The following is a 12,269-nucleotide window of genomic DNA, read 5'->3' as shown; positions in this document are numbered from 1 at the left end:
GACCCTGGAGCTCTGAAGCAACAGTGCTGTGCACTGTGCTACCATGCCGCCCATCCCACCCAGCGACAATGCACTGTTTTATCCAGACCCAAGAGTAGATTCAAGATGTCATGTTCGGCACAAGGATACTAGATATTACAGACTGTAAGATCCACAAACTCTGCCAAGATGGCTGCAACTTAACATGTTATTGTGGATAAACTGTGGGTAATATTCGATTCTGTGACCAATATTTAGTTAAACACGGACCTGAATAAGGAAACTTTGCAGCCACCTGCGAAGTTTAAATGTCTCGTTGTGTCAGGATGAACCAGCATTTGAGGAGCGTGAAATCTCTGGACTGTTGGTCTCCAAGTGCCGTATTGAACACAGGAGAATGAGCTCGAATTGGGACAGAGATAAGCGTGAGTGAGCATCATAAACTGCTATTGTATCGGGGTGTTCTGGGTCTTAGAGTTTTAACCCTGCAGTTAATTGTCAGCGATGCAGTACAATAAACTCTGAACAAAGCAAATGTGTGTGTGAGAAGCATCTGAAGCACCAGGAACCAGCTGAACCAGCAGAGCTGAATGTTTTCCAGTGCAGCCACAGTACTGAACCTATTCCAGCTTCCAAGTCCACCTGAGAACCAACCTCCTGGCGATTCATCTACAGAAAGCTTCAGAGACTCGTGAGAATTATTTGTTTCTAAAAATGCTTCACTCCAACTAAAGGATTAGTTCAAGAAGAAGACAACAGACCTGCAGCGATATAAAGATTACAGTCTACATTCCATTTCCATCATTACAGCTTCAACTTGATCTGTACCTAATTTCTGTGTATGTGTCAGTGAGTGTGAAAGAGATGAGGAGCTGAGATGTTCAAACATCCAGGGAAATAGTGTGATAATAAATAAACTTTATTCCTTTAAAAATCACCAGTCAGTCTGCTGCTGAAATGTATTTTAAATAAAGAAATATCACACTGAGGGTAAGAAAATATCACATAAACATCCTGATAATGAACTGGAAAGGACCACTAAATGTAATCAAACACTGTATAACCCCCTTCAGGTAGCTAGATAGAGGCTGCAGCCTCTCACACTGAATGTCTACGTGATCCATAGGCACCTCCAGGCCACAAACATCAGCTTCAGCCTGGGAGTGGGTGAAACATTTAAAAAACCTGGTGCCGTTTAATAGTTCGCCGGGCACTAGGACCCGGCTGGGAACAGAAACCTTCAGGCCCCGCCCACTAGCTTGAGCATCCCCAAGACTCCAGCGCATGCGCCCTGCTTCCCCAAGATGGCGGCTGTGAACCAGGGCCTGGCCCCGGGAGAGAGCTGACCGGCGGTGATGTGACCTGAGGATCACCGCACCTCAGGCAAGGGGCCAGGTTGGGAAGGCGGTGCCTTCAGGAATAACTGGGAAGGTGATGTTTGGTCAGTTGCTGCAGTCTGTGTAGTGAAGGTGCTGTCACAGTGGTGTGAGGTGAGGAAGTACAGGATTATCACCCAGCAATGATCAATTAAGGGGAATGTAAATCCAGCTCAGGCTGCTTTCAGATTGGAAAGGGAGCTAAGGTGTGTCCTCAGAGCTGGTGAATGTTGGGGCTTTGGCACTTTCTCTATAAATTCATTCCCTCCCTCCCTCTACCACCTCTATCTTTAAAGTCGTAGAATTTTACAGAACGGAAAGGGCCCCTTCGGCCCATTCACAATCTTTATTATTGTCACAAGAAGGCTTACATTAACACTGCAATGAAGTTACTATTAAAATCCCTGAGTTGCCACACTCCGACACCAGTTCGGATGCACTGAGGAATAATTCAGAATGTCCAATTCACCTAAGAAGCTCGTCTTTCGGTACTTGTGGGAGGAAACCCATGCAGACACGGGCAGAATGTGCAGACTCCGCACAGACAGTGACCCAAGCCAGGAATCGAACCCAGGTCACTGGTGCTGTGAAGCAGCAGTGCTAACCACTATACTACTGTGCCGCCCATAAGATTATTAGATTACTAGGTCTGCATGAATTGTGTCCCAGGATGCTGTGGGAGGCCAGGGAGGAGATTTCAGGGGCTCTGACCCAAACTTTTAATTTCTGGCCACGAGGGGAGTTGCCAGGTGACTTGAGAACAGCTAATGTGGTCCTATTATTTAAGAAAGGTTGTTGAGATAAGCCAGGGAACTGCAGTCCAGTGAGTCTTACATCAGTGGTAGGGAAACTATTGGAGAACGTTCTGATGGACTCTATTTCCACTTGGAGAGGTTTGATCAGGAATAGTCAGCATGACACTGTCAGAGGGAGGTCATGCCTAACAAATTTGATTGCATTTTTTGAGCATGTGACCAGGTGTGGAGATGGGGGTTGTGCAGTTGATGTAGTTTACATGGATTTCAATAAAGCTTTGGAAAAGATCCCACATGGAAGACTTGCGGATAACTCAAAGATTGGCCAGATGGTTAACAGTGAGGTTGAGTGTCTTGGGTTACAGAAAGATATAGACGGAATGGGCAGAAAAGTGGCAAATGGAACTGGAACCCTAAAAAGTGAGGTGACACACTTTGGAAGGGGTAATGTGACAAGGAAGTATTCAATGAACAGCATGACACTGGGAAGTTCTGAGCAACAAAGGGACCTTGGTGTGTTTGTCCAGAGATCTCTGAACGTGGAAGGGCAGGTTAATAGGTTGGTGAAAAAGACATATGGGACATTACTGTTCGCATTTCTGGTTGCTACATTATAAGAACTAGAACTAGAAGCAGGAGTAGGCCATCTGGCCCCTCGAGCCTGCTCCACCATTCAATGAGATCATGGCTGATCTTTCATGGACTCCGCTCCACTTTCCGGCCCGAACACCATAACCCTTAATCCCTTGATTCTTCAAAAAACTATCTATCTTTATCTTAAAAGCATTTAATGAAGGAGCCTCTACTGCTCCACTGGGTAAGGAATTCCATAGACTCACAACCCTTTGGGTGAAGAAGTTCCTCCTAAACTCAGTCCTAAATCTACTTCCCCTTATTTTGAGGCTATGCCCCCTAGTTCTGCTTTCACCCGCCAGTGGAAATAACCTGCCCGCATCTATCCTATCTATTCCCTTCATAATTTTATATGTTTCTATAAGAGCCCCCCTCATCCTTCTAAATTCCAACGAGTACAGTCCCAGTCTACTCAAACTCTCCTCGTAATCCAACACCTTCAGCTCTGGGATTAACCTCGTGAATCTCCTCTGCACACCCTCCAGTGCCAGTGTGTCCTTTCTCAAGTAAGGAGACCAAAACTGAACACAATGCTCCAGGTGTGGCCTCACTAACACCTTATACAATTACAGTATAACCTCCCTAGTCTTAAACTCCATCCGTCTAGCAATGAAGGACAAAATTCCATTTGCCTTCTTAATCACCTGTTACACCTGTAAACCAACTTTTTGCGACTCATGCACTAGCACACCCAGGTCTCTCTGCACAGCAGCATGTTTTAATATTTTATCATTTAAATAATAATCCCTTTTGCTGTTATTCCTACCAAAATGGACAACCTCACATTTGTCAACATTGTATTCCATCTGCCAGACCCTAGCCCATTCACTTAGCCTATCCAAATCCCTATACAGACTTCCGGTATCCTCTGCACTTTTTGCTTTCCCACTTATCTTAGTGTCGTCTGCAAACTTGGACACATTGCCCTTGGTCCCCAACTCCAAATCATCTATGTAAATTGTGAACAGTTGTGGGCCCAACACTGATCCCTGAGGGACACCACTAGCTACTGATTGCCAACCAGAGAAACACCCATAATCCCCACTCTTTGCTTTCTATTAATTAACCAATCCTCTATCCATGCTACTACTTTCCCTTTAATGCCATGCATCTTTATCTTATGCAGCAAACTTTTGTGTGGCACCTTGTCAAAGGCTTTCTGGAAATCCAGATATACCACATCCATTGGCTCCCCGTGATCTACCGCACTGGTAATGTCCTCAAAAAATTCCACTAAATTAGTTAGGCACGACCTGCCCTTTATGAACCCATGCTGCGTCTGCCCAATGGGACAATTATAGGAAGGATATGATTGGAGACGGTGCAGAGGAGATTCACCAGGATGTTGCACGGGATGGAACATTTATGAAGAGAGGTAAGATAGAACAAACAAAGAACAAAGAAAGTTACAGCACAGGAACAGGCCCTTCGTCCTTCTCAAACCTGCACTGACCATGCTGCCCGTCTAATCTAAAACTTTCTACTCTTCTGGGGTCCCCCATCCTATTCATCTATTTGTCAAGGCGTCCCTTAAATGCCACTTATACCTGCTTCCACCACCACCTCTGGCAGTGAGTTCCAGGCACGCACTACCCTCTGTGTAAAAGAATTTCCCTCGTACATCTCCTCTAAACTTTGCCCCTCTCACCTGAAACCTGTGTCTCCAAGTAATTGACTCTTCCACCCTGGAAAAATGTTTCTGACCATCCTCTCTGTCCATGCCCCTCATAATTTTGTCGACTTCTGTCAGGTCACCCCTCAACCTCCGTCGTTCCAGTGAGATCAAACCAAGTTTAGACCATAAGACATAGGAGTGGAAGTAAGGCCAGTCGGCCCATCGAGTCCACTCCACCATTCAATCATGGCTGATTTCAACTCCGTTGACCCGCTCTCTCTCCATAGCCCTTAATTCCTCGAGAAATCAAGAATTTATCAACTTCTGTCTTAAAGACACTCAACGTCCCGGCCTCCACCGCCCTCTGTGGCAATGAATTCCATATACCCACCACTCTCTGGCTGAAGAAATTTTCTCCAACTTTCTGAAAGAAAGTTTCTCCAACCTCTCCGCACAGCTAATGCCCTCCATACAAGGCAACATCCTGGTAAATCTTTTCTGTACTCTCTCCAAAGCCTCCACGTCCTTCTGTTAGTGTGGCGACCAGAATTGAACACTATATTCCAAGTGTGGCCTAACTAAGGTTCTGTAAAGCTGCAACATGACTTTTCAATTTTTAAACTCAATGCCCCGGCTGATGAAGGCAAGCATGCCGTATGACTTCTTGACTACCTTCTCCACTTGCGATGCCATACTCTTAATGGTTCTGCCATTTGCTATATATTTCCCCACTGTATTAGACCTTCCAGAATGCATGACCTCACATTTGGCTGGATTAAACTCCATCTGCCATCTCTCTGCCCAAGTCTCTGACCGATTTCTATCCTGTTGCATCCTCAGATGGTCTACATCACTATCCGCAATTCCACTAACCTTTGTGTTGTCTGCAAACTTACCAATCAAACCAGTTACATTTTCCTCCAAATCACTTATATATATATATACTACAAACAGCACAGGTCACAGCAGTGATCCCCACGAAACACCACTAGTCACAGCCTTCCACTGCTACCCTCAGTCTTCTATGACCGAGCCAATTCTGTAACTATCTTACCAGTTCAGCTCTGATCCTGTGTAACTTCACCTTCTGTACCAGTCTGCCAAGGGGCTTACTAACTTCATCAATCATCTTCATCACTTCCTCAAAAAACTCTATCAAGTTAGTGAGACACTACCTCCTCTTCACAAAACCGTGCTGCCTATCACTAATACGTCCACTTGCTTCAAAATGGCAGCAAATCCTGTCTCGAAGAATCCTCTCCAATAATTTCCCTACCACTGACGTAAAGTTCACCGGCTTGTAATTTTCTGGATTATCCTACATTTTCCTTTTAATTTTCTGGTTTATCCTCAGGCTTGGGTTGTTTTCATTGGAGCCGAGAAGGGGGCCGGTCTGTGTGTATGTGTGTGTGTGTGTGTGTGGGGGGGGGGGGGGGGGGGTTGTGGGGGAGGGGGTTGTGGGGGAGGGGGGGGGGTTGGGGGGTTGATCGAGGTGTACAAGATTATTAGGGGCTTGGACAGGGTGGAAAGGGAGCAGCTGTTCCCCTCAGTTGACGATCAGTCATGAGGGACACAAGTTCAAGATGAGGGGAGAAGGTTTAGGGGGGTTTTGAGGAAAAATCTTGTTACCCAGAGGGTGGTGACGGTTTGGAACCCACTGCCTGGGAGGGTGGTAGAAGCGGGTTGCCTCACATCCTTTAAACACTTGGCACGTCATAACATTCAAGGCAATGGACCAAGTGCCGGCAAATGGGAATAGGTAGGTCAGGTGCTTTTCACGTGTCGGTGGCCATTCAGACTTAATGGGCCGAAGGGCCTCTTCACTGTTGCTGATGATACAAAGTTCGGTGGCATCGCAGACAGACTAGATGATGGCATAAAATTGCAAGAAGATATTGACAGACTCGGTGAATGGGCAAATTTGTGGCAAATGGAATTCAAAGTAAACAAGTGTGAGGTTATACATTTTGGACCAAAAAAGAATGGAACAGAGCACTTTCTAAATGGAAAGAGGTTCGGTCCAGTGGATGTCCAAGCTGCAAACCATTCCTCCAGATCCTTGCCCTTCATGGATTTAATGAAGGCCAAGGCAATAGTTGGATTATTGAAAGACTTGACGGAGTTGTTGGATACCATTTTTCGGGTTGCAGGATAAAGCATAACGTAATTCACTCCCCACAGCCTTGAGCTGCCTTTGACCTTCATCAAAGTCTCAAAGCTTCGTTTGTGTTGCTGCCGAAAAGTCCTGAATACTCCCTCCCTCCTGGGGCCAGGTGCCATCTCACCGTACCCGTCTCCAGGACCTTCTTTCAAGTTGTGGAAGCGAATGATTACAGGCCTGGGATGAAAACTATCCCTCAGCCTCAGAGACAGGATATGATGCACCCTTTCTAATTTGGAACACTCAGGCTTCACATCCAGCTGAGAAAACGTGGCAGTCGGTCCTTAAAGAACCTCACGGGAGCCTTACCCTCCACACTAAATGGACAGAAAATAACAGAATTTATGGGTGGCATGGTAGCACAGTGGTTAGAACAGTTGCTTCACAGCACCAGGGTCCCAGGTTCGATTCCCGGCTTGGGTCACTATCTGTGCGGAGTCTGCACATTCTCTCCTGGCTGCGTGGGTTTACTCCGGGCTCTCCAGTTTCCTCCCACAGTCCAAAGATGTGCAGGTTAGGTGGATTGGCCGTGATAAATTGCCCTTAGTGTCCAAATAAAAGGTTAGGTGGGGATACTGGGTTCCAGGGATGGGGTGGATGTATGGGCTTGGCTGGGGTGCTGTTTCCAAGGTGCAGACTTGATGGGCCAAGTGGCCTTCTACATTGTAAATGCTATGATGACCATCTGACAGGCCAACGACCCGGATGTTTTTTCTCCGCCTCCGTCGAGGAGGCATCTTGCTGAACGTGCAGGATTCTCTCCTCCGGATCATCGAGCTTCTTCATGGTGTTTTGCATCTGGGCCTCATGAGCTCACAGATATTGAGTCAGCACACTGAGCCTCTGGTCAGTCACACGAATAATGTCGGCAGTCATAATTTTCGCCGCCTCCCAGAGCCCCGGAGAGCGCGGGGTCGAGAGACATCCTGAGGGTCAGGCCGCCATGTTGAAAAGGCGGCTCCATTCCCGCTGAATCCACCTGCGCGGTTTCATCAAGGCATTTCTTCACTTCCTTTTTAGAAAATATTTTATTGAGACATTTATAATTTTAACATTTAAATATTTATACTGTGGAGTGAGAATGGAGTCATCTTTCATGTATAAATATTTCCCACTTTGTCTGTCTGTTAGCTTTGACAAAGAGTCATCTGGACTTCAAATGTTAACTCTTTTCTCTCCCTACAGATACTGCCAGACCTGCTCAGATTTTCCAGCATTTTTTCTTTGGTTGCAGCTCATATTTGTTGTGACCTCCTGGACAGGAAGATGTGAGCATGGATCTGTCAATCAGCCTGATTCAGCATCTTCAGGAGAATAGGGAGGGTGAATAGCGCCGTAGTGTGGCGACTAGGGGATTTTCACAGTAACTTTGTTGCAGTGTTAATGTAAGCCGACTTCTGACACTAATGAAGATTATTATTATTAGATACAGCAGAATAGGAATTGAGGGCGAGAGGCAGCATGGTGGCACAGTGGTTTGCACTGCTGCCTCACAGTGCCAAGGTCCCAGGTTCGATCCCGGCTCTGGGTCACTGTCCATGTGGAGTTTGCACATTCTCCCTGTGTTTGTGTGGTTTTTGCCCCCAAAACCCAAAGATGTGCAGGTTAGTTGGATTGACCATGCTAAATTGCCCCCCAAAATTGAAAAAAATGAATTGGGTACTTGAAATTTTTTTAAAAAAGAGAATGGAGGGAGTGTGTGGGATGAAGATTTGCAGCTTTCGGGGAATAAGACAGAGGAAAAAATATGACATAGAAACTAGAATTGTCTGTTCTGAGTTTCTATCCTGTACTGACAGTGATGAATTTTGTAAATTATTTTTACAGGTTATTAGACGAGGAGGAATTACAGCCAGAAATCTCAAACATCACGTCTCAATCTGACAGTCACTCCCTTCCTTGGAACCAGAATATCCTCAGACTATGAATGTGGAATGAAAAATCTTTGCCCAAACTGTCAACTAAAGATTTCAAACGTCTGTGTGACTGGAACAGCACCGAGACCCACAGAACACACACCCAAATGAGAGTGTTCCAGTGAACTGACTGTGGAAACATCAGTGTGACTGGAAAAGCACCGAGACCCACACAACACACACCCGAGTGAGAGTGTTCCAGTGAACTGACTGTGGAAGGAGCTTTAACCAGTTACACTGCCTGAAAAACACCACAATATTCAGAGCGGGGAGGGACCGGACCCGTGTTGATCTGAGGCTTCAACAGATTGTCCAACCTGGAGAGACGTGAGGGGACCCAAACCATGGAGAAACCGTGGAAATGTGGGGACTGTGGGAAGGGATACAGATTCCCATATGAGCTGGAGACTCATCGACGCAGTCACACTGGGGAGAGGCCGTTCACCTGCTCAAAGTGTGAGAAAGGATTTACCAAGTTATCCAACTTGCAGACACACCAGCGAGTTCACACTGGGGAGAGGCCATTCACCTGCTCTCAGTGTGGGAAAGGATTTTGTAATATGTCCCACCTATTGAGACACCAGCGAATTCACACCGGGGAGAGGCCATTTACTTGCTCCCAATGTGGGAAAGGGTTCCGTGATTCGTCCCACCTATTGAGCCACCAGCAAGGTCACACTGAGGAGAGACCATTTAATTGCTCTCAGTGTGGGAAAGGATTTACTCAATTATCTCACCTGCGGATACACCAGCGAGTTCACACTGGGGAGAGGCCATTCACCTGCTCTCAGTGTGGGAAGGGATTCACTCAGTTATCCAACCTGCAGACACACCAACAAATTCACACTGGGGAGAGACCGTTTACATGCTCTCAGTGTGGGAAGGGATTCACTCCTTTATCCACCCTGCGGAGACATCAGCGAGTTCACACTGGGGAGAGGCCATTCGCCTGCTCTCGGTGTGGGAAAGGATTTGCTCAATTATCCAACCTGAGGAGACACCAGCGAGTTCACACTGGGGAGAGGCCATCCACCTCTCAATGTGAGACGGGATTCCATGTTTAATCGCACCTGCTGTGACACCAACAATTTCACAATTGATTACAGGGGTTGGATTCTGCTGTTATTGTTTCTGCTCTACACCCAGGACTGCATTTTGTTCATTCTGACAGGTGGTCAGTGGGGATGGTCGGAGGGTTTCTTTCTGCTGGACAGGCCAGTGTCACCACTTTGCCTCCACTGGGCTGATTCTCTTTGAGCCTTGTTGCTAATACCTGGCTTCAAATTACACAAGGATCACAGAGTGAAAGAGTGTTTGGAAGTGTGAAGACATTTAGCTTCCATTTCTGTTTGGAACCCCCAAAGCATGCCACGTTGCCATGGAGATGGGCCCTGGTGGTTACATGGTTCTTTTGTTTAATTTATCAGGGTGTTCCTCACAGAGGAAAACTATCAGGGTATGAGAGGCAAGTTGTCCAAGGTGGACTGGGCAACTGATTGGTACAGGGAATACCTAATGTTTAAGGAATTATTACATATTTATCAGGGGGTCTGTTAGCTCAGTTGGCTGGACAACTGTTTGTGATGCAGAGCAAGGTCAACAGTGAGGATTTAACTCCCGTACTGAGTTTATTCAACCAGGTCCCTCACCTGAGGAGCGCTGACCCTCGGGTTAAATCACCTCCAGTCAGCTCTCTCTCTGTCAAAGCGGAGAGCAGCCTATGGTCCTGTGGGATTTTTCTGACTTTTATTTCACATGTACAACAAATTTAAGGAACAAAAATCCAACAGGAAACGTGATGTAACTGTGGCGAACAAGAAAAGTTAAAGATTCCATGGGATCCGTTAGAATTCAGCAAAGCAGGACCAAGAAACTGATGAGAGCAAACTGGTGAGACACATAAAAACCGACTGGAAAAGCTTCTCCAGGAATGGGAAAAGGAAAAGATTAGCAAAGATCAATGTGGGTCCATTCCAGGCAGAGACAGGGGAGTTTATAATGGGGAATGAGGAAATGGCAGAGAAACTAAACAATATGTGTCTGTCTTCACAGAGGAAGATACAGAAATTGTCCCCAAAACACCAAGAACCAAGGGACTGGCAGAGAACCAAGGGCAGCACGGTAGCATAGTGGTTAGCACAATTGCTTCACAGCTCCAGTGTCCCAGGTTCGATTCCAGCTTGGGTCACTGTCTGTGTGGAGTCTGCACATCCTCCCGGTGTGTGCATGGGTTTCCTCCGGGTACTCCGGTTCCCTCCCGCAGTCCAAAGATGTGCAGGTTAGGTGGATTGGCTATGGTAAATTGCCCTTCGTGTCCAAAATTGCCCTTAGTGTTGTGTGGGGTTACTGGGTTATGGGGATAGGGTGGAGGTGTTGACCTTTGGTCGGGTGCTCTTTCCAAGAGCCGGTGCAGACTCGATGGGCCAAATGGCCTCCTCCTGCACTGTAAATTCTATGATTAGTATTGGTGAAAAAGTAGCACTGGAGAAATTAATGGGGTTGAAAGTGAATAAAACTCCAAAAGCTGATGATCCACAACCCAGAGTGTTGAATGAGGTGGCTGTAGAGATCTCTATTCCTCATTCTAAATTCTCCTGACTCTATCTGTAACAGATAAACCTTTGTTTGAGCCAAACGTTTGCTTTTTACGTAGCCACAGAAGAGTTTACAGTCCATTTTTATGTATTTTGCTAGTTCACATTCTATTCTATTCTCCCTTTGTTTCTCAGTGTCTTGGTTGAAGAACTGAAGTAAATCCTCGGGAATGAATCATCACTTTGGACAGGTTCTGAGACAATTAAATTTTGACTGCCAGGACAGAGTAACTATAATCGTGCAGTGTGATTTTAGATTGTGCAAAAGGGCAAAGTTCTAGTTTATAGTTTACTGTGTAGGTTTCCGAGTTAAAGTAGCTTCTAGTTTGTTTTTTTGTTGCATTAAAAGTCAGAAAACTGGAAGTCCCGTCGTGTGATCCTTTAATTTGTTGACTGGGAGCTTGAATTTTCATAAGAAGTTGGTGACCTTTATGGGGTCCTAATCCACAAGTTTTGTCTTCCTATTTGACCCTCGGGCACCTTTCTGTCTCTATTGCTCGTGTCAGTGACAGCCAGGTGATGGAGCTGAGGGCTGAATTTAGCTGAGAATAACGGGGCCTGTGTCCCAGTTGGGAAACTGCCATGGGCGTCGCTAATAGAGACAGGAAGGTGCTGGAGGACTGACTGGCAATCAGCACATCCAACCAATCAGGGTTCAGGGGCGAGGATCACTGGGGCTGATGGTGATGTGACTCCAGGGTTCAGTGCCCACGTGTCCCAAGCTGGAAGTCACAGGAACAGGGTACAGAGGAGCCGAAGGGAAACCATTTGGGACAAGAACATTGTGAACATCCTGTTACTCTGGTTGTCTTTGATCCTCAAGTAATTTTCAGGGTTTTTTTTAAACCATGTTTCTGTTTCGTCAATAAACTTTTAACTGGATAATATTTGAATTTTTTGGACTTTTCCTGATTATTCACTTTTGGGAAAGTGGGTGAGAGGGGTTGACAGGCTCTTTAACAGAAAGTGAGTCCCTCTAAGGTAATTGGCAAAGGTGCCAGAGGGGTAGAGGAGATTTGATTTTTCTTTTGACAGTGTTTGAAAATGGGTTCAGGGAATCAATCGTGATTGACTAATTCATCAAGGTTCTCTGAGGAAGTAACAAGGGATGTCAATAAAGGGGAACCTGTAGATGTGCTTTATCTGGATTTCCAGAAGGTATTTCCCAAGGTGCCACATCAAAGGTTAAGACACAAAACTAGAGCTCATTGTGTGGGGGCAACACATCAGCGTGGCTAGA

At 46.1% G+C, this 12,269-nt stretch overlaps 1 protein-coding gene across 4 annotated transcripts; it reads left to right on the top strand.

The window, feature by feature from the left end:
• The first annotated feature begins 1,262 nt into the window (after positions 1–1,262).
• On the top strand, positions 1,263–11,916 carry LOC140419519 (uncharacterized). Of its 4 annotated transcripts, none has more exons than XM_072503420.1 (2): positions 1,263–1,410; positions 8,347–11,916. In XM_072503420.1, the coding sequence occupies exon 2, from the start codon at positions 8,780–8,782 to the stop codon at positions 9,497–9,499; it is 720 nt and encodes a 239-aa protein (XP_072359521.1). In that variant the 5' UTR covers positions 1,263–1,410; positions 8,347–8,779; the 3' UTR covers positions 9,500–11,916. The 4 variants fall into 4 exon arrangements, with proteins under 4 accessions (XP_072359521.1, XP_072359522.1, XP_072359525.1 ...); XM_072503421.1 differs by having other exon boundaries at positions 1,284–1,469; XM_072503424.1 differs by lacking the exon at positions 1,263–1,410 and adding an exon at positions 1,558–1,578.
• Positions 11,917–12,269: the final 353 nt, after the last annotated feature.

This window comes from Scyliorhinus torazame, chromosome 5 (assembly GCF_047496885.1).
Source record: "Scyliorhinus torazame isolate Kashiwa2021f chromosome 5, sScyTor2.1, whole genome shotgun sequence".
Taxonomy (NCBI): Eukaryota; Metazoa; Chordata; class Chondrichthyes; order Carcharhiniformes; family Scyliorhinidae; genus Scyliorhinus; species Scyliorhinus torazame.
The sequence above is the reverse complement of the archived record's forward strand: the minus strand, read 5'-3'. Positions and strand labels throughout refer to the sequence as shown.

Bases quoted from the DNA above. Each gene is read 5' to 3' on its own strand.
- LOC140419519 (XM_072503420.1), top strand. From the start codon at position 8,780: ATGGAGAAACCGTGGAAATGTGGGGACTGTGGGAAGGGATACAGATTC.